Genomic DNA, 22,492 nt, shown 5'->3' on the forward strand with positions numbered 1-22,492 from the left:
AACTAGACTATACAAACATCTAAATAACCTGCCCTCTGAAGCATCTCTTAGTCTAGAAAATACAGTATTTATACATTACATTAAACAGCCATACTTATCCGAGCACAAGTGGTAATGTACAAACTAGTTAAGACGAGAAACATTTCAGTATCAACAAACTCTGTACAAGAACCTGACACGCACGATTAATCTCAAACACTCAAGCTACTGTAACTAACGTCAGTGTAAGCACAGAGCTGTGCCAACATAAACGCCGTCAGCCGTGTACAGTTGGCTCTTACTCTTCACTGCTGATTGTTATCACTCACATCTGCTCCACACACACACACCTGAAGTTCACAAAACACAGACGGCGTTGGCCTTGCACCAGCCCGTGCGTGCTGCGCCCGGATCACCAATTTTGAATGAATCAAACCCAAATTAACACAGCTCTTACCTTTAAAACTGAATACGTCTGTAGCTCTATTCCCATTCAAACCCAAATAAAAATGTCTTACATCGATTTTAAAGTTCACCTACGCATTTCAGACCCAGTTTAAGAATTTTCCGAGAAGTGCCGGGAAGCTGACGCACTGCTGCTGGGAAGAGAAGAGCTGGGAAAATGTGAGGATTTTACTGCCGTTCTTTTCTTTCTACTCACTTTTTTTTTATTTGGAAAATCATGTCAGACATCAGCTGCTTTTAATTTCTGACGTCTCCCTCCCTCTCATTCTTTTCCGCCCCTCACGCCGCCTCGCTGTTCGTCTCTTTCTTAACAAGGTTTAGAGAGAAATTTAGAAAGAGTAGACTTTGTGTCATTCATAAAATCACCTCGAAAGAGGTTCACTGATGTCAAAGCAACTCTGAAATCACAAATTTGTCCTTAAAGGACCGCTAAACAACCAGCAGATGTTTGAGGCTTTTTTTTTTTAAGCTTAATCTAAATCTATACAAATCTGGGATTTTTAGATTTAGCACAAATTTAATTGGATGTTCATAACTGGAGACCTGGGAGGTTTGAAATAGACCTGAAAACTAACTCACAACATCGATTTGGCTCCGACATACAGAAGAGATGGAGGAAGAGGCCTCACATGTTAAACAGAAGCATTATTGTTTCAGCTAGGTTACACAACGCAATAATAGCTGAATTTGTAGAGTGCGGGGAAGGTCAGCGCTCCAGTAACGGGCAGCTGCTCGAAGAACAAAAGTGAGGGGGAGTTGATGTGTGCAGGTTTGCTGGAAGTCAGGCAGCAGAATCGCGCCTTTGTGCAATACGAGCTTCCTGTATTGACACATGAAAGGCCGGAGGTCTCAGGGATCATGGCCTCGTCCCTTCCAGTTCACCCATTAAGATCTGGAGCTGCACTTCCTTCAGTCAATCACGCCATTGACGTGGGAAAGAGCTGAACCACAATGGAGTCACGCAAAAAAATAAAAATAAATAAAAATCTGATATCTGCTCTCATAGCCGCATATGGATTGCATGATGGTTATGAACATAGCACATATACTTAAGGAGGTCTTGGTTTCCTAGCCTAGACATCAGACCAAAAAACCTGAGATGCAGACAGCATATATAAAAAGTATAAAACTTTTAATTTTTTTAAAGTGTGATTTGGGTCAATATCCTATAAAAGAATTCAGCGCTGCCAGTGTAAATTGGCTAGTACCTGTTTATTAAGGGAACCATCTTTTTACTGTAATTTTACTTTCATCAGATGTTGGACAGCCAAGACATGCTGTCAAAAATTGGTTTAATTTTGCTTTATTTAGGTCACGTGTAATGGAGACTCGTATGAACACCAATGATGCACAAGTTCTTGAGCATAAGTATGGCATTTTTTTTTCTAAAAGTACAAGTATTCGTTTGACTTATAACAATAAATTGACCATATTATTTCCTTTACTTGCCCCAAATGTAGTTCAGCCAAGACAAGCCAGATTTAGTTTCTTTAGCTTTGCACTGAAGCTCTATTTCTGATTCTTTACTCAGTAGCTTCCTGTGATAATGTGGTAATGTCTGACGTAGTCATTATAGCCATTCCTAATAATATGACTCAAAATAATACCTTACAGCCAAGGGGAGTTATGAAGAAATCAGCAAAGGGAATAACTCTGAATGAGTCAGTTTTGGCCATTATTATCACTCACTGATGAAATACTGAGAGAAATTAAAAATTTCTTGCAGTTAAGAATGAATCTACATTAATGCAGGGCCTGACGTAAAAAATAAACACAACAGGGCATGCTAAAGTTGATTACTTTCCTGGAATATCCTGAAGTGTTTTATTCTTCTAATGCCAAAGCAATTTGCCAATGATTACATTTTTTCATTAATTAAAGAATGACACACTGTACTGTTGCGGAACGTCCATAAAACAAGTTGTATCCTGTTATCATCTATAATAGCTATAAACGCCAGGCTCTTTTTTTTCTGTCTTGAAGTTAAGACAGAGAAGTCAGCTTGCCATGTGACAGAGAAACCAAAACCGTAACGCTCTCTGTCCTGAAGACTTTAATAATTTAAAGTTACATTTTTTACCTCTAGCGTTTGTGAAGCACTGACACGGGAGACTCCTTCCAAAAATGTTTAGTAAGCGTCACCTTACAGAAAACTTCACCGTATCAGTGTTCACGCCGCTGTCTGCTGTACAAGTCCCTGTGTACGCTGTTATGATAGAAATGAGTGCATTAATATAAACCTGTGATTTGCCTCACAACTTTCAGAGCTACAGTTATAGAAAAATCAGAATCAGAATCGAGAAGTCAATTCATACCAGCACTGTGGTATAAAAATATTACACTTGGAGAGTCCAAATCTTGCCAGACTTATCTTCTTCCTCCCCTGAACTTTTACACCTTAACTGGGAAGAAGGCCAAGGTCCTCCCTCTTCTATCCTTCACTGCTTCTCGTCTTCCTGACCAGCAGGCAGACAGATGGCTAGTGAGGGGCCTGAGAGTAAAGTTCAGAGAGGGACACCATAATTCTCTTTTAGATAAAAGCAGCCAAGTACCTCGACACACACTTGCACAGGATATGTGACTCCAGAAAAAGAATGAAGGAAGGAATTTGTGAAAGAAGACATACAGGAGAAAGCTTGGATACTTCTAGAGGGCCTCCTTTACAAGAGCAGCTGACAATGGAAAGAAAAATATTGACCAAAGTGATCTCTCGGTGGGACTGTAAAGGGAGGAAGTGTGCAGTGGTTGCTGGGTGTCACTTGTCGCAGAACAGTGGGGAATGCATACTGGGAATGTACTGAGAGGAGAGAGGACTGAAAGAGAGAAGGAGAGGGAGGGGAAAATAAACAGCATGAGGAGTTTAATGTCCTCACTAGGACATATTTCCAGACTGAAATCATCAGCGTCACTCCCTGGGGTCTTACTTAAGCCGTCGCTATGTGCAACATGTGCTGGTTAATATATAAAGTCTCACAGCTACATTGCCAAAACATCTGGCTCACACATCCAAGGCTTGACGAGCAATATCAAGTGTAAAAGTTAAAGAAGACAAATGTCAAAAGTCATTTAACATCATCAGTTCATCTTGTGCAATACAACCAAATATCTTGACAAGAAACAATTCATCATAATATGGTATGATGGATGCACATCTCCACTGCCAAAGCAGTCCTGAGGCTACTGATGCTGACGTTTGTCAAAGACCACAAACCATCACTACAGAAAGCAACCAAGGGCAGCAGGACCAGCCAGGCTGAACCACAGTCCAGTGACGCAGAGTGGTCATGTGCGACATTTGGTTAAAGCTCAAAGTTGCACTCTCTAGGCCAGTGGTTCCCAACCTTGGCCCTGTAGAACCCCTGCATGCTGACTCAGGAAAGACCTGTCAATTAGTTGATTAGTTAGATCAAGTGTGTCAAAGCAGGGAAGACAGCAAAACATGCAAGACAGACCCTCAAGGATACTAAATGGCATATAATTTACAATCAGAGTTGGGAACCTTGTTCTAGGCCTCTAATAAGTAAGCACTGGCTAAGTTCCTTGCATAGAGTACACAATTTTTGACCAAAATGTGGCTACACCCTGCACATACACACACCCAAGAGCACAGTGCCTTTTGTGGTGACTGTTAGATATGGGAAGGTTAGGTTATGGACATAATCACTGTTGCTATTTGCCTTGTTTAATAAAACTTTACAAGCCATTATTGTAAGGGAAAGTCAGTTGTTGGAGAAAGGAACCACAGGCCGGAGAAGAAATTTTGTGGTACATGATAGCAGAGCGGTTCCCAACTTTGGTGCTGGAGTATCCATACACTGAACATTTAACTTTTCTTTTTTTTCCCCCTGGGCAAAGATACCCAAATCGGATCAGGAAGGGTTTGTTAATTAGCTGATTAGTTATGCCAGATGTGGGCCACTGGTAAAGGAAAAGGAGATGCTTGAAGAGGCATACTGTTGGGAAACATCCTTTTCCAACATAGTTATGCAAATACATTAGAGAGATATGTGAAGGCTTTAGGCACTGAAAAAGTCCAGACGCTGGGATGATGTAATGTTATCCATATATACAGCTATTGCACATATAACAAGCATCATGCAGACATGACCAAATGAAAAACACATAACCACAGACACGCAACAAAACATTCGACTACAAAATATACTTACTTTGTACACATGGAAATGTGCAAGAAATGGGAAGGTTTTTTTGAGCTTGGCAAAGCGCCGCATCCTAAAAGGGAATCAATCAAACTAGACAGCATGAAGATCCAGAGAAGCTGAACTGAGGCTAAATATGCTCAAGAAGCTGAGCTGAGCCTGCATATACTAGTCTCTCTTGTTGTACATGAAGGTCTAAGAGTACAGCTGAGGCGAAATAAGGTCTCCAGAACTCGTCAACCAGGCAAAGGGAGGTCTCCTCAGCTCCTGCAACCCACACGCTCCATTCCATCCCGAGCTGATCCTGTAAGTTCCTATAACCTCCTACCTCCAATTAGTGCTAATACGCAAGCAATTACGTGAGCAAGGGGAAAAAACTGCACTGTCAAATGGGAAAGGCTGTTTCCACCCATAACCAGAGTTGGAAGTCTTCCACTGAAGTCCAAGTCTAAGTTTAGGCTCAGAAAAAAAAAAAAAAAAAAAAAAAAAAAAAAGAATAGTCCTACTAGAAGTTAAGGCAGGATTTAAATAATGCTGGACAAGAGTTTCACTTCAGCGCTGTCCATCAGCTTGGTCCGGCATCCAGCTATTAATAGCGCCCCGTTTTTTTTTTTTTTCCACCTCAATGCCCTCGAGTGAAGAAGAGACATCAGTGTGTCTGAGGAACCCTTAGCACATCAGTCTTTTTTAGAGCCATCTCGCGGCATCAGTACGAGTGTGTGGATGTTGGCGGCAGAGGGGGACGTGTTGTTCTCTCTGTGTGAAGCAGGAGGTGGTTTCGAGGACTTGCTCTCCCTCCCTGTATATCTGTAAATCGTAGACAGACGGCTGGGGAAGTGCCCACTCTCCCTCCCTCTTTTCCCTCTGTCCCTCCCTCAGCCCGTGCCCAGGACAGAGACTCTATGGTATTTGGATGGAAGAGCATTTGATCGTGAGCCAAGAGGTCAGATTTAACTGCAGGATGGAGAGCTCATTTCCTGCAGGCTTGCCCCCCCCATCCCGCATGTTTGGCTCTTAACAAGCTTCCCTCTCGAATCGACCACCACCATCTCCCCTCCTCTCTCTGACCCAGCCGTTCCCTTTCTCCCTCATTCTCTCTCTCTCTTCCTTCCTACTCCCACGTGACTTGACTCTTTTCCTTTATTTGGTTCCTGCTTTCTCCTCATTCCTTCCAAAAATGTTCTCGACTGCGTATAAACAAACCTGCCCAAGCATTTTCTTTGGACATTTTGTCTCCGTCATCGCACGAAGGAAGGAGGGGCTGCTCGCATTTTAGTTGTGTCCTATTTCATTCCATCCCCTTTCTGCTGATCTGTCCAGACGAGACGAAACCAGATGTGTGGTATTTTAAGCGATAAACAAAATGTACAAGTTAAAGATGCTTTTTTTTTCCAGCCAGAGAGAAGACAGAGGCAAAGTGAGGGACAACTGCAGTAAAGCAGGACCATGTGCGTCACAAAAAGTCTGCCTCCAATTACCATTCTGACACAAAAAATTTCCAGTGCCCCTGTATACTGCACAGATAGCACGAAAAGAATATTCTGGGATACACAGCAAAAGAGGCTTCACTTGAAAGCAACAACTAAATCTAACCGGGAAAGACCTCTTTATAGCCCCTTAAAGATATAAGAAATATCAGTAATAATGTAAACATGAAACACCAGCATCAGGTTTTTACAGGTTCAAGAAGCTGAATATCTTAAAAATCACTGTGTGCCAAAGTATCATTGCTGGTGCATTTTACTATCCAGTTGAAATTGTCTCTGTTAGGCTAGGAATTCCTTAAAGGTAAAGGTATTCCCCTCATCCTTTTTTTTCAAATATATATCAAATTGTTTTAAGACCAGTAAGGCAGGGTAAATATACAGTGTGCGTGTGTATGTTTACTGATAGATAAAGAAGGTACATCTTCTTCACTAGGACTGACCGGTATGGCCATGCCTCCTTCAACATGACTGATGGATACATAGGCCACACCTACTTTCCATGGGTCTGACAAGCACCAAGGCCGCACGTCCTTCACTGGGACCAAAGTTCTAAAGTGGCGCTTCCTTCTCTGTGTCACCACCAAGCCTTCTCCAGAGAGACAGACTGCTACAGAGGCCATAGCTCTGTTACTGAGACTGACTGGTGCAGATGTCACACCTTCATTAGTGTAACTGGCAGGTACAGAGACCACGGCTCTTTCTCTGGGATGCACAGGTGGAGAAAGCATGGGAGAGGACGAAAAGAAAAAACAATGCCAAAGGAAATTTTTAATAACATTTCTAATTATCAGTAAACTTCTACTAGAAAGAGAACTGTGTCATATGAATGCAGAGATGCCTGTACCAATTGTGAGCCTTTGCTCAGTACATTAATCATAAATATTTATATGAAAAATGGTGCTCCTATGAGTCCACTTTTCGGCCTTTCAGTTCATTCAGCACAATGAACAGACCAATGTGGAAAAACTGGTAAACACAAATAACCTCAGCATGACCCTCTACAGAACAAACTGAGCCGATGTTATTTCACAGCGTTCAACATCAACAAACATCCCTACATGTCTGTCTATGGACAGGAAGCAGGCGCCCCTGTGATTTGACACTTATTCGAGACTGGCGTCGTGCAGTGAGGAAGTGCCAACTTCTCACCATACCTCCATAAGTAGCACCTCCATCTTCTGCTTAGCATCCTGTCCTCTGGCTCACACAGCTACATCTCTGAAAGCATCAGTATGTCCAAATTCTCTCTATGGTCAGGGCTGATCACTCGAATCCAACAGCCAAGTCTTGGTGTTCCCTTCATAGTGCTGGTCCCACAGCTGATTGACTCTGAAAGATGTAATGGTGCAGGCAGCCAAAGGAGGGCAGCAAATGCACAGTCATGGCATGTCTGTGGCGTTTATGAAGAATTTATCAGTTATTCTCCAGATATTTTTAAGAACTAACTTCAGCTAGCATCCTTATAAGCATACCTTGTATATCACCATCTATAGTCTGAAGCTGAAAACAACATACAGGTAGGTGACAAATTAAAAGAAAAACCAGTGGCTCTACTGTGGTGTAGGAAGTATTTATTTTTCTGGCATTGTCTGAGTTCACACCAGTGCAGTGGTGGCTCAATGGTCAAGGCTCTGGGTTACTGAGCAAAAGGTCAGGAGTTCAAGCCCCAGCACCGCTAAGCTGCTAGAGGGGCACTACATCAAGGCTGATCCTGTGCTCTGACCCCAGCTTCCTAACAAACTGGGATATGCGAAGAAAAGAATTTAACTGTGCTGTAATGTATATGTGACAAATAAAGACTACTTGTCCACTTGTGGGATGAAACACTTATGACTGATCATTGAACCATTTCTATCCCGATGGTTGTGGTATCTACTAGGAAGACAAGGCCTCATTGAATGGTTTGATGTAGATAAAAATGATATGAATCATTCTATGGCCCTGACAGTCACCAGACCTCAACCTGAACACTGGTGTTTAGTTCCCAAGAGTTGTAGAATCTATGCAAAGGTGAACATTACAGATTTAGCTTATAATTACAAGGCCTCTTAATTTTCTTTACATCAATGTGGCTGTTATTGTAGAACATTTACCCTGTAATCAAGGTCCGTCCATGCGGCTTTATCCCTTTCATTCAATCAGACAAACCCTGTGTGTGTGTGTGTGTGTGTGTGTGTGTGTGTGTGTGTGTGTGTGTGTGTGCGCACGCTTGTGCTTTAGAGGGATTTGAGCCTTGAGCTTTCAGAGAAGATGAGCACCCACCCTTATGCCCCCTTTTGAAAATAGACTGTACAGCTGATTAGATGATGGTGGGCAGTACAGAGAGGCCACGAAGGACAACGCCAGAGTCAATACAAAGGCAAGCAATAATCAATGTAAAGTGTGAGAGAGACAGAGAGACAGAGAGACAGAGAGAGAGAGAGAGATGACCAATAAGAGAAGGATGAGGTCAGGTTAAGTCCTGCAGCACTGAAACATCAACAGATTCCCGCATGTGCTAAATACTGCTTACTGTGAGAAAACAGAGAGCACTGCACTCCAGCCGTTATCCCAAGAATATGCAAAACACACAGACATCAGGGCGCTGATGGATAGTAATAACAGCAGAAATGAGAGACAGCAGAAATTTTCAAACCTGCCATGGTTGAGCTACAAAGAAAACATGGTATGTTGAATTCTCAATTCAGGTGGTTGGTCAGGTGGTGAAGTGTTGGTTAATTTTCTCTAACTGCAGGTCTGACAGTAGCTCTGAACGTAATTCAAATCTCAGGTTTATATCAATGTGCTGTTTTAATATGCTGTCATACCTATCATATCTATAACTATGTATACAGGGACTTGTATGATACACGAAGCTCCAAAAAACTTTGTATAAGGAGATGTTTATTTAACATTTACAGAAGGAGTCTCCAGTGTCAGAGCTTTTTAACAGTCAGAGGTAAAGCTGTAACAAAGTTTTATGAAATGGGAAAGTCTCCAGGAAGGTTGTTTCTCTGTAACATGACAAGTAACTTAAAGAGAGATAACAAGTAACTTAAAGGGAGATAAGTAACTTTAAGGGAAGATATGGCTCAAGTAACAACTAACATACAAAAAATACTTTAAAATAATTCTTACATAAATTATTTTCTCAAATTTCACTGCAATACTTTGTTTGCTTTATTTATTTAACAATTTTATGAATTTCATAACATGATATATTAATATTTTAAAATGCCATGATATACTTATCACACTAATAATATTACAGAACTGTTAACTGTATTTGATTGTAGATTATAAAGAGCCAGTCAAACAATTAACCAAAATTTTAGCAAGTGAAAACCTGATAAACTAGACTATCTAGTATTTCCTATTATAAGATCACACTAAACCTATTTCTCGACATTATTAGCTTAAAAGAGTCTCGTTCTATTTAGTATTTCTATAAAGAAACAAAATAATCTGCAAACAGAATAAGAAAATTTAAAGCTTGAGATTAGTAAACGCATCTAAAAACAGGACGAATAATATTATACTTGATTTATAATAATCTCTATATATACATTTATCTATAATAAATTTCCCCACATTCAAGATATTTTCACTTGCTAAGATACTATTTTCTATAGCGCACTCAATCACAATCTGCTCAAATAGTCTTGTAGCTGTCGTAAGGGAGCTTAGTAATAGAATTACTGGATGAAAGGCGGGACATTAGTTGACGTTTCTCTTTATTTATTTGTACTGTAATATTATGTGTCATATCTGAGAAGTCATCATTACGTCGAATTTGTCAAATAAGTGAGATCGTGATTTATGAAACTAAAGAAAAGAGATATTAATGACGAGGTAAAAAAAAAGCACAAGCCGGATAAGAGGCGTAAATCTTCAACTGACATCTGACGTTATTTTTAACCCTAACCCTAGGCAGGCAGAGGGACTTGATATATGCGTGTTAAAAACTGAAGACAGCCCTGTTAGCACATTTCTGAGACTCTAAGCCAAGACAAAAAGATGTCAGTCGGTCTCATTTACATAGCCGTGCACATGCAGAACTCGGAGCAAACAGTACCAGCACACACACGCACACACACACACACACGCACACCACACACAGCCAGATTGAGTGGAGATCAGATTCATGAACGACGCTCAGACAAAAGACTGTAGAATACAGCATCATTCAGCCTCACACTGCATTCAACAGACCGCGTGCGTGCGTGCGTGTGTGTGTGTGTGTGTGTGTGTGTGTGTGTGTACTCGGGTGGTGGGGGGGGCTGTTAGCCCTTTGTGTGGACCATAATGATAGGAATTCATGACATTTTGACCTTGTAGGGACATTTGGCTTGTCCTCGTAAATAAAATAGCTTTAAAAAAAATTAGGCTTCTGTTTGAAAAACTGAAAGAGTCTAAATATTTCAATGTGGGTTCTGATGTTAGGGTCGAGGCTAGACACAGCATTATTTTACTACAGTAAAACAGCATAGGAGTGTGTGTGAGGAGAAAATGTATAGAATCCACTATTAAATTATATGAAAGTGACTCACTCACGCACATAACTCAGTGTGTCTTATACGGGTGGACAATATGTTATATATTATTTTTATTGCGGTATTAGTGTTAGCAACACTGATATCACACAAGTGAATAAACACACAGTTTGGAGCAGCAAGATTTGTCAGGTACGTTATCGTTTCCATAGTAAGAATTTACACAGGACCTAAAAATGAAAATCGTGTAATTGTTGATATGTTCGCTGTAAAGGGATAAAGATTTAACATTTACGGAAGGAGTCTCCAGTGTGAGTGCTATAACTGTTGACACATTTAGAGACATGTATTTAATATTTATGGCCAGCGCTTGTAATAGTCAGTAATTTTTCTGCTACAGGAAAGACTTCCAGCTTTGTGTTTTGTCGGTAACATGACAAGGTACATGTTTATAGCTAAAGAACATAAGTAATAACAGGAACTATCTTGTTTTGTGGATGTTCCCTAGCATTAAATGTAACTATATATGGATAAAACAATACAATTTACTTAAAAAATGGTAAATTGCAATCGTTGGTAAATGATGTGGAGGAATTAAAACTTCGGAACATGCTGTTCTAGGAAGATAATCAACTTCAGGGTGGTAACGGTAACTCCGCTTTCATTTCCTATAAGAGCAATCTCCTTTAAGTGTTTTACTCCTTAAATATCAAAGCTTCATAGTGCAACAAACGTTATTATATGCAGCACTGTCACATACACATTACTAGAGCAAACAGTAATTAATGTTATAATGACATGTCAAGCTGCAAAACGATTCAATTTAAAGAAAGTCAACACAGCAGCCGTGTTTCCGATACAATCGTGAAGACCATTCGGTCACAGATACAGCGAAGGAGGACAAACCAGAGTACAGGATGAAGGATGTGGGAGCTGAAATACCTCGTCGTCATCACATTCGCTGCCCAGCCGCTGGTACTCTGCAGTCTCCCCCATGGCGAGATGGGACGATGAGGTCGGACAGGATTCTCGCAGCTTTCCCTTCACGCCAGCATGCCTGGTGTCAGGATTTACTGAATCTGTTCATGTTCGCTCCTCAGAGAGAATGCCTGCTTTATCCTCGTGTGTGTGTGCGTGTGTGAGTGTGTGTGTGTGTAAGTGCTGACGCATGCCTTGGTGCTCCCTCACTGCACCTAAAGCCTGCAGCTGTGCTTTCTTTTCCGGCAGGTCTGCACTGGCTGAATCTACACGTGAACGCATCCAGCTCGTTTTGTCTTCCACTGTGTATGAAGATAGATTTTTCTTTTAAATCCGCAGAACTGATTGCTCGGCCAATGCCTAATCCTAATCCCTTGTTATTGTTATGTTTACTGTTCTCCCATCTTCCCTTCTATTCTTCCTTTTTTATTCTCTTATTTCAGTCAGAGCTGCATTCATGGTGAGTGGTTCCCCCCAACGACACAGCAGCAGCGGCACTCGCCAGTGAGCAAAGGGCATGTCGACCAATCAGAATGTGAGAGGGAAAGGAGGGGGGAGAGAAGCTGTCCTTAATGAGGGGGAATTAATACAGTGAGAAAAGAGAGTGAGAGAGCGAGAGATGCAGGGGGCCATCTGGGAGATCAGCTGGACAGCTGGAAAGATGGATGAAATGAGGGAGAGAGAGGTGTTTTTCTTCGCTGTCTCCCTCCTGCTGATTTCTGATCTCCCTCTCTCTGTGCTGGTTTAAATAAAGAGAGGTCAATCCTCTGTTCTGAAGTCTCGTCATTACAGAACCAGTAAACATCGTTCCTAGGGAGTGTGTATCGCTTTCCAGGATAACATGATGCACATTTCAATATGTGAGCCAATCCATTTTTTCAGAAAATATATATAAACTACATTAAAAGCATCCCTAAATCAAAAGGATTTGATTAAGATTTTTTTTATGAGAAGAGACAATACAGTGTAATTCATTCTAGTGCAAACTGTTACATTTATTCATCCACATCTTTTTCCCCTGAGATTGACAGCAACAGAGGCCACACCTCCTTCTCCAGGAATGAATCATTATGCACAGAGGCCACACCTCCTTCACTTAGACTGATAGGCACAGAGGCCACACCTCCTTCACTTAGACTGATAGGCACAGAGGCCACACCTCCTTCACTTAGACTGATAGGCACAGAGGCCACAACTTTACTGGGACTGACAGACAAAGAGGCCACACCTCTGTCACTTAGACTGATAGGCACAGAGGCCACACCTCCTTCACTTTGACTGACAGGCACAGAGGCCACACCTCCTTCACTTGGACTGACAGGCACAGAGGCCACAACTTTACTGGGCCTGACAAAGAGGCCACACCTCCTTCACTAGAAACGAAGCATAGAATTCATGCCTCTTTCCCTGAAACTGACAGGCCGAGAGACCACACCTCCTTCACTGTGACTGACACAGAGGACACACCTCCTTTATTGGGACTGACAGAAGCCACGCCTCCAACAAAAAAACAACACTGTTGTATACTCTGATGCATTCAGCCACCTTCACTTGCGTCCAGATCTACGTTCTACGTGTTTATCCGACCCGTGTGACATTTTTTTATGATAGATTTACTACCCGAGGAGTTCCTCATAACGCCGGCTGGGTTGTGGCCCCGTTTTTACACACCCAGGTGTGAACACAAAGCCAAAGAGCCAGGAGTGTTCTCGCCCCGATCTGCCTAATAGCATGCAGTCGACAGCATGTCTCTGTCTCCCTCTCTCTTTCAGACTTTCATATGCAAATAAAATGCTCTTGTCTTCCACGACACATCTGCATCGAAAAAGCCTCATTTATTACAGACCCATCATCCAGTCTGAAGCAAGTGTGGCTTCTCTAAGAGCTTGTCTCCACCTGGCTTCTTGTTTTTATTCCCACGGCTTGATAATGGTCCAGGCCTGGGAATACAAGTCCTCCTAAAATCATCCTGGACTGCATCTGTATGGATAACACAATGGGTGGATAAATTATTAGCACAGACGCCCGGGACAAGCAGATTACGTATCCAGGTTATCAGTTTTTCAATCGCAGATGCCCAGGGGATAATCAGGTTTCATAAACGGTTGATATAATGGTCACCAACCATTTTTTTTTAAAACTTCACTCATCCAGCAACCAGAGATAGAAAGAAACTACTTCCTATTGACTTTTCCAAAATCAATCTTATTCCATGTCCTTGGCTGACAGGAGGAGAACCCGATGTGGACTTCTTTTATTCGTAGCCCATCCGCCTGAAGGTTTGACATTTTGTGCATCTGGCATGCTTTTCTGCTCAGCATGTTGGTAAAGAGTGGTTATTTGAGTAACCTTCCTGTCAGCTCGAACCAGTCTGTTCATTCTCCTCTGACTTCTCTCATCAACAAGCCTGTGTCTGAAAATCCCAGGACATCAGCTGGTTCTGAAATACTCAAATATATCACTCAATAATCATGCTACCGTCACGGTCACTGTGAACACATTTTTGGGTCATTTCATCACATTTTTTTTCTAAATTCTCCCTTCTGTCCATCAACCCTCCCTCCCTCCCACTCGCTCCCCATCCCGAAGCAGATGGTTGAAGCATCAGCAGCGATGTCATTAAATCTTTGACACCCCCTCGTCACCACCTACTGTTAGGAGACAGTCTCCTGGTGCTGGGTTACACAAACACACATATACAGACCATTAATACAAAAAAAATTCGATTATACTTCACTGAATTTCCAGTAACGCTCCCCTCAAGTGCCTCTGTAAGCCTTTAACTTCACAAAAAAAAAAGAAAAAAAAGAAAAAAAAAAACAGAATCACCGGACCTTGAAGACATGTAGAAGTTTCAGCATTAACATTAAGATGGTTCAACAAACTGGGGAAGTGTGCTCAGCTTTCAGGGTCATCTTCCCGCCAAGTGATCACAATTTCTTCCCATAAATTTCAAAAAGCTAAATTCAAGCAGCTTTGTGTGAATCCTATGAAGAGCACAAAGCGGAATTAGCCACTTGAGCTATATCACGCTATATAATATAATATTCTTTACATCCACACACACACGAGAGCAGAGTGCAGGTATGGGAAACACATCAACAGCCTGTAGCCTGATCCGCATAAAGAACTACGTACACTTCATGTCTAATGTGAAATACGTTTTCCAGCCGTAATATACAGTCTCGTAAACGGATTCCAATCTGCGGGTCAGGAGCCGGCTTTGAGCTGAACGTCCTGCGTGCGCACACACACACACACACACACACACACAGTAGGGAGCTCCCAGGACAATCAGCCACTCAAGCTTTAGAGAGCACTGTGAGTGGACGTCTGGCGTCCGGCCTACGCTCCATCTCCTGTCACCTAAAGCCTGGCTGAGAAACTGTGGAAACACACATACTGCAGCTAGAACACACACACACACACACACACTACTATACATACTATACGCTAGGCTTGTACGATATAAAGATTTATTGTCTAAATACTAGGCTAAATTATCAGACCTTCCAATCTTTACGCATTATATGTAGGAGCTCCGTAATTTAACACTGAAGTGCACAAGTAAGAGTTATCACTCAAGAACACACAAAAATGTCTCCGTAATAAAACATGGAGATGAGCCACATATGAATCTGGAATGATATACGCAGATGTTTTGAACTGTCTGATATTAGCGGACGCTTCCTGATAGCTCCGCCCCCTTCCCCCTCATCTCACACACTCTCGCCTCGCGTGGTGCGCTCGCTTTCTATCAAGGTAAATTAGAATATTTTGTGTTCATTAGTGTGAAATAAAATCTATCCGTGCGTGTTCAACTTAGCTAACGTTAGACACATACATTTAACATCAGTAGCCAGATTTATTAGGAATGCGGCTGAAAGATTTCATCCGAAAATGATAAAAAAAAAAAAAACAGTCAAAAGAGAGAAAAGAAAAAAAAAAAGACGATTTTGAACCTTAAAGGTGAAACAGGCCTACAAGGAAGCATCAAATCTAACACTTTACAAATAATTTGACACGTGATGTTAGGTAGAAAGTAGGGTAAATAATAATGCATTTGTTTTCTATTAATAAATAATAAAATAAGTTAATTTAATAATAAATTAATAATTAATTTTTTTAATATAAAAATAACTTATTTATAAAAAAATAACACTAAAAGCAGATAAATCTCTTTAAATACATTTATACTTTTTTTAAAACAATTTTAAAGCTGCTTCCAGTCCGTTTGTAATTTCTTTAATTACTTTTTTCTTATTCTCATATCTCAGAAAAGCATATTGTGAAATAATTTATCATAATATCGATATTACATCTTCATTATTGCCCAGCCTTATTAGAAAGTGATTAAAAAACGCTCTCCTGTGCCGGTTACCGCAGCTGATCAAACAATAAGAGCATTTGTAGAAGGATCATATCTAAAATGTTCCGTCATGTACATTTCCAGCAATCCCGTACTCTTCTTAAACCTGAAATGGTGGAAATGCTCGTTTTCCTTCCTGCTCCTCTTTTAGGTCATCGGTTCTGGATGATTACATAATTCATCATCCCATTAAAATGGAAAAATCATGAGCAAGGAATATATCACACAAGAAACAACAGGGTGGACTTACTATAACTGAAGCTGATTAATTTCAAGTAACAGCACATCCCAAAGTGTTTTATTCACTTCAATTTGAGAATAAACAATCCGAGATTAATCCAGATTTATTTCAGTGGAACTTAATCTGTTCTTTCATCATCATGATCTAACAACAAAAGGAGGAATCTCCCGCAGGAACACGACCCTGATCAAACTTCCCAGAAAGCTTTACAGATACCAGGGAGGTGTGAGGGAAGAATCCAGGACAGGGTGTGTGTGTGTGTGTGTGTGTGTGTGTGTGAGAATGTGAATACACACTAATCTCGGCTCTTGTTGCATCTTTCTAGGAAGCCCCAGGCAGACATGTGAGCTATGCTGGAGCCGGGGAAACGTGTGTGTGCGCATGTCTGTGTGTGTGTGTGTGTGTGTGTGTGTGTGTGTGCGCGTTAGAGAGTGAACAGGTGCATTAGGAGAGGAGATGAGGAGAGGGGATTATGAAGCTCTCGAGAGGAGCAAAGGGGAAAAGAGACGAGGTGACCCAGGTGTGACTTACAATCTCTCTCTCTCTCTCTCTCACACACACACACACACACAAAGAATTCTGCTATAAATCCACTTTTTAATATGTACAGCAATTTGCCACTGATTGAGACTAGCTTTTTGCAACATGATATAGTCAATAGACTCAAAAATGTTCACCAGATCCTGTCTTTAAAAAGTAAATAAACGTGAATAAAACTGGTTGGTCATCTGCTGTGTCAATCAAATTCCCTCTTTCTGTAAAAGTAGGCTCTAGTAGACTAGCGAATGCAAGCAATCTGATGTAATTATTAGGGCTGGCACTACCGATTATACTGGTATTCGAGTAATCTGACAATTATTTTGACGATTAATCGAGTAATTGGATTTTTTTAAAATTCACAATAAAAATAGACTTACGTGAACAGTATGTTCACTAAAGATAATTATTTAATCTCGCCAAAACTGTATATAATTCGAAAGGTTCTATCACTCAATATTTGATATTTGACCACTGTTTTACAACAGGAATGCTATAGTGATTATAATTCTTTGATTTGTGTAATGAGTAACCATGGAAACAGGCAAACTCAAAGTGGGAGTTATGATCTTACTATGAAACACGAGATGAACATGAGGTGCATATTTGGAAAAATATTGATGTGTGTATATACCCTTAGGCAGTTCACAGTAACTACCTTCAGATGGCTACGCTAGGAATATCTGCTGGGAATCCTGGGTAGCATGATGTTGTGCAGTAGTGTACTACTAGCAGTTTCTGCATTATTTTTTTCCCCAAGTTCACATGGGTTGAATGAAATGAGTCTGCAGGCCTTGAGTCTGACACGTGTGCCATAACACTTCCTTCTGATTAGCTTAACTTTCTGGACTGTAAAGTTAGCATGCTTCGAGGCGGTTAAGTTCACAAACTTCATGCTCTCTATGTTACTAACTCTGTTGCTGCTGTGTAGTGTGTAAGAAGAGTTAGAGCTCATCATGAATATTAAACGGAAATATCGTTATACATCTCGGAGAAGCAAAATTAGTCTCGCCAGTATTTTGTTTCGCAATGTCCAAGACAGCGATATTCTGTCTCATGGCTCGTATTTTTAATATGATATTATAGTAAAATGATCCACTATAATCAATTTTTTTTATTATCAGGATATGAAAGAAAGAAATAATCCGCACATGCACTATGCATTAAATCTAAACTTGGAGTCACCTGAGGCCAACAGCACACGAGAATATGGTGCAGAGTAAATTAAAGACTGCACTGATTCCATTAATAAGACACCAAATAAAACCGTTCTGAACCACAAGGCCAGGATCCTCTCTTGTTATTTCCTCTCTCTCTCTGTATCTTTTTCAGTACTGACTGATAACCCATGCACGTGTATGCACTCCATCACACATGCCTGACCTTGACACACACACACACACACATACACACACACACACACACACACACACACACACACACACACACACACACACGCTTCACTCGGCAGCTCATTGAGGTTTCATCAGCACAGCTGCAGCAGGAGGTTAGTGCACTTCACATGACCACCACTAGAGGCAGCAGAGCAACAGGAAAAAGCTAGGAGCGATTCAGGTCTTTTATATCTGGAGTGCAGTGGAGTTTGATGATTATCTGTTCTAGGGCGTTTTCAGATATGGGCTTCTTTAAAAGAACTGAACTTTAAGTGGCCCGGAAAGTGGGCTTAGAAAAAGAGTCCTCTTTGTATTCAGACTGCTTCAAAAGCGCACTCAATTCACTCGCTGGTCTTTTTCAGGTCTTACGACACCTCGGTCCACTTCCCACACTTTTTCCTTCTGGACTGAGACTAATAACCAATTAGATTTGTGGGGAACTGACTGGACTTGCACTTGCATGTCTCATTTTGTTTACATGTCTTGCACTTGCAAGTTTCATTTTCTCATTTTCTTTAGCTTGTCACGGCATTGTATAGGCGTCCTGTCTAAACAAAACCAGTTTAAACGCTTCAGTGTTTCTATAAATTGTAGTTATCTGGCTCCTTATACAACGCTCCACCCTCGGAAGTGGGAAGATGGAACTAGGAATGATTTGGAGAAAACACCTTCTTTTGTTAGCAACAATCTGTGATGAGTGATGAATATTTTCCTCCTCAAAACAGTAAACTGTATAGTCAATGTTCTAGATTTAACAAGCGAATATGTCTACATGTTGATTGAGCTAAAGCAAATACTAGTATATACAGTAGAACTCATTTAAAGGTAAGACGTGCTACTGTGTTTGCTGTCGATGGTGTGATGGTGTGGTTTAACGTCACTTGCTGACCTGAGACCGACCCGAGTTCCCGAGTAGGAATTTCGAGTTGAGGGGCATTTACTTGTTTTTTTTTTATAGGTCGGGAATGACGAGTTATGACCTCTAGTTGAATACAGCATGAATTCACTTTGTGTTTTGGGGGTTTGAGTTCATTTAGAGTGCTCACATACGGCCCAGATCGAGTGGGAAAAAGTACGAGTCGAGCGTGAAAACCCGAGATGAGTCAATTGTGTTCAGGAGAATCAAGAGCCATCATGCACTCTATTTACTTTATAGATTTCACATTTGTGAATCGATAGCGCTTTTGCTATCGGCCATCATGTAATTCTGATCAGATGTTGACATTCTCTTAGGCTGAGGTTATTCTTAATTTAAGTGCCTCTTAAAAAGTAACTGCATCTTCTAGATTAGTAAATAGTTTTAAAATTTAAGACACGGCTCACTTTCAATAATGGTCCAAATCGTGAACGTACATGAAACAACATGTGACGCAAATATTAATGTTCAGAGAAAAAGTAAAAAGTTGCTCAACCTGCATTTTAATTGCCATCCAAACACTAGAGTTTCATCTCTGAGGAGACGTGTAAACTGTTAGTAGGAAAATAATCAATGACAGGGTGAGGTGATAAACCAGAAGTTGATTGTTTTTCCAATAATCCGAAGTGTTTCATTGCTTTCATATCACAGCAATTTGCAAACGACTGCAGCTTTTTATTCATCAAGAATACTTTTTTATCTGTTTAGAGTTATGTCGTGGAACGTCTGCAGTTATCACTGTTATCCCTTGTGTTATTACAACTATAAGCTATTTTCATCTCACTTGAACGAGGAAAAAAAAAAAATACACCCGTTCTTTTATGAGAAAGTTGGCATTACTGTAACACACAAAATTTTACAAAAAGAAGCAAACAATAGTTCAGCGTAAGTGCTGTTCTGGTGTCTCAGTCCTGTCAAACACTGGCTTAATAAAGCCAGGTTCTTGCGACAGAGGTAGCAGTGAAATGGATTTTTGACTGCGTGGGCGGCCATCCTATGCACTCCACAACAGACACACACACACACACACACACACACACACGAGTTAATGAGTGTACGTGTGGGTGCGTGGGTGCAGACTCGTCAGAACAGAGACGCTCTATGCAAGCAGTTGCATCATCCGTTGTGCCACGCCGATGACCTTGTCAACCCGTAACACACTTCCTCTTCAGAGGGTAGTGAAATAAAAGCACTTTTGATAAGAAAGTGTGATGAGAGAAAAATAGAGAGTGGAAGAACGAGGGGGTTATGTAAAGGACACATTCCTTTATGATGCGTTTCTTCACTTCCTTTTAAAGAAGCAAATAAAAACAAAAATGAGCAACAAAGCTTGAAAAGGAGAGGTGGTGCATGTCCTCATCTGGCCTTCTAATCTCCACACACATCTACAGCGCTGTCAAAACATCCTCTTCCCCTTGATGAGGCGCAGAGGTAAAATGGAAACACTGCAGGTTTAAAAACGCTCTGGGCTTGAAAACACTCCAGGCTTGAAAACACTCCAGGCTTGAAAACACAGCGGGGGGCAGCACCATTACTGACACACACCCTGGAGGTCCTAGTGTGAAAGGTGAGGTGATGAGAGAGAGAGAGAAATACAAAAGTAAGCAGAGAGACAGGCAGAGCAGGAGGGAGAAGGACAGGCAGAGAGACAGGCAGAGAGACAGGCAGAGAGGGAGGGAAAGAGACAGGCAGAGAGACAGGCAGAGCAGGAGGGAGAAGGACAGGCAGAGAGACGGGCAGAGAGACAGGCAGAGCAGGAGGGAGAAGGACAGGCAGAGAGACGGGCAGAGAGACAGGCAGAGCAGGAGGGAGAAGGACAGGCAGAGAGACGGGCAGAGAGACAGGCAGAGCAGGAGGGAGAAGGACAGGCAGAGAGACGGGCAGAGAGACAGGCAGAGCAGGAGGGAGAAGGACAGGCAGAGAGACGGGCAGAGAGACAGGCAGAGCAGGAGGGAGAAGGACAGGCAGAGAGACGGGCAGAGAGACAGGCAGAGCAGGAGGGAGAAGGACAGGGAGAAGGACAGGCAGAGAGATGGGCAGAGAGATGGGCAGAGAGACAGGCAGAGAGACAGGGATAGAGGGAGGCAGAGAGACAGGCAGAGAGACGGGCAGAGCTGAGGGGTAAAAGGATAGAGAGATTGGGGTTAAAATAACGGAGCTGCTCTTCCTCCTCCCTCTGTGCAGAGGACAGAGTTGTCAGTCTTGGCCCTCCAGGCATTTACAGCAGCACTTACTGCTATTTTTGACAAAAACACACACACACATACACACACACATACACACACAGGTAAAAATAGCCCCACTTCCCCCCTCAGTGCAGTGAACCCTGTATAAAGACTCCTCCAGCGTTATGGATGTGACATGAACTCACACAGTGTCTCACTGCATGCGTGGTCATGTGACCTTTATTCCAGCCCTCTGTTCCAGACACAGAAGGTGTGCAGCTGAAAATCACACGTTTCTATCAATCCCCTCGTTCTAACAGGGTTATGTTTTAGAACAAAGAGGGTTTCAACAGAACAAAAGTGGGATTTTCTCACAACACATAGATGTTTCATGATCATGTGACCATTTTCCAGTTGTTGGACTTGTACATGGTTACACTTTGGAAAAATGGCGAGGTGACAAATTGGCTTGTCGCTAAATAAAGTTTGAACGAGTCATTTTTAAACAGAACGTCTCGTCGTGTTTCATGGTTACATAACATCCCGTGCTAATTGATGGAAACGTTGCTTTCGTGATGGATAAATGATCCTTGAAAATAAACCGTAAACACACACGCATAATGACACACTTCAGTCTGGTGTGTCTAAACTTTTCCCTCAGAAGATAAAAATTTCTGGGAGGCAGCAATCAAGCCTTTTTAAATGCTCAGCTCTAATTATAGAGAGCGAGTTAGATCATTTCCGTCCTGAATGCTGGCACAGCATGTTTTCAAGAGCACACACCTGTTGGCTCTCGCTTACACCACTTCCTCTGGTGCATGCATGCATGCACACACACACACACACACACACACACACACACACACATTCGTGACAACTTACCTCAGTTTTAATAAAGATCACTGTGCAAGCCTTATGAAGCATTTCCATAGAAATTCTCTCTCATGTGTGTTTCCTGTTTGTTAGACTACAGCGTCTGGGCAGCTACACACATGCCCCCAGACACAACGGTTCCCCTCCCTAGAGACGGACTCGGAGTCGACGGTAGAAGTTTTCATCGCAGAGGAAAGAGGAGCTGTGCAAATGGCTGAAAGGGTGCGGAAGTGCAGATCAAGGCTGCAGACAGAGGTAAAGTCGGCAAGAGGCATGGAGGCTCGAATAACGGCACTCCAGGCATAACAGGAATGAGATACGCAGCGCACTCACTCTGCATTTAAGCCTCCGAACAGCGACGCCGCACGACTAATGATGGACAACGCGAAGCAAGAGAACTATGTGGCATGAGCGCGTCAGGCATACCTGAATAAAGGAGCACGTTCAAACACACAC

General features: G+C 41.8%; 1 protein-coding gene across 6 annotated transcripts in view; it reads right to left on the reverse strand.

Annotated features, from left to right (window-relative positions):
* tnk2b (tyrosine kinase, non-receptor, 2b) overlaps positions 1–22,492 on the reverse strand; it is a 52,185-nt gene that overhangs the window by 17,454 nt on the left and 12,239 nt on the right. Inside the window, exon 1 of one of the 6 annotated variants that reach the window (XM_053227479.1) lies at positions 11,506–14,018. The exons of 2 other annotated variants lie outside the window; for them this stretch is intronic. In XM_053227479.1, the coding sequence (XP_053083454.1) occupies positions 11,506–11,559 (54 nt within the window). In that variant the 5' untranslated portion in view covers positions 11,560–14,018. 3 more of the 6 variants (XM_053227480.1, XM_053227478.1, XM_026946220.3) reach the window with 3 other exon arrangements.

This window comes from Pangasianodon hypophthalmus, chromosome 21 (genome assembly GCF_027358585.1).
Source record: "Pangasianodon hypophthalmus isolate fPanHyp1 chromosome 21, fPanHyp1.pri, whole genome shotgun sequence".
NCBI lineage: Eukaryota > Metazoa > Chordata > Actinopteri > Siluriformes > Pangasiidae > Pangasianodon > Pangasianodon hypophthalmus.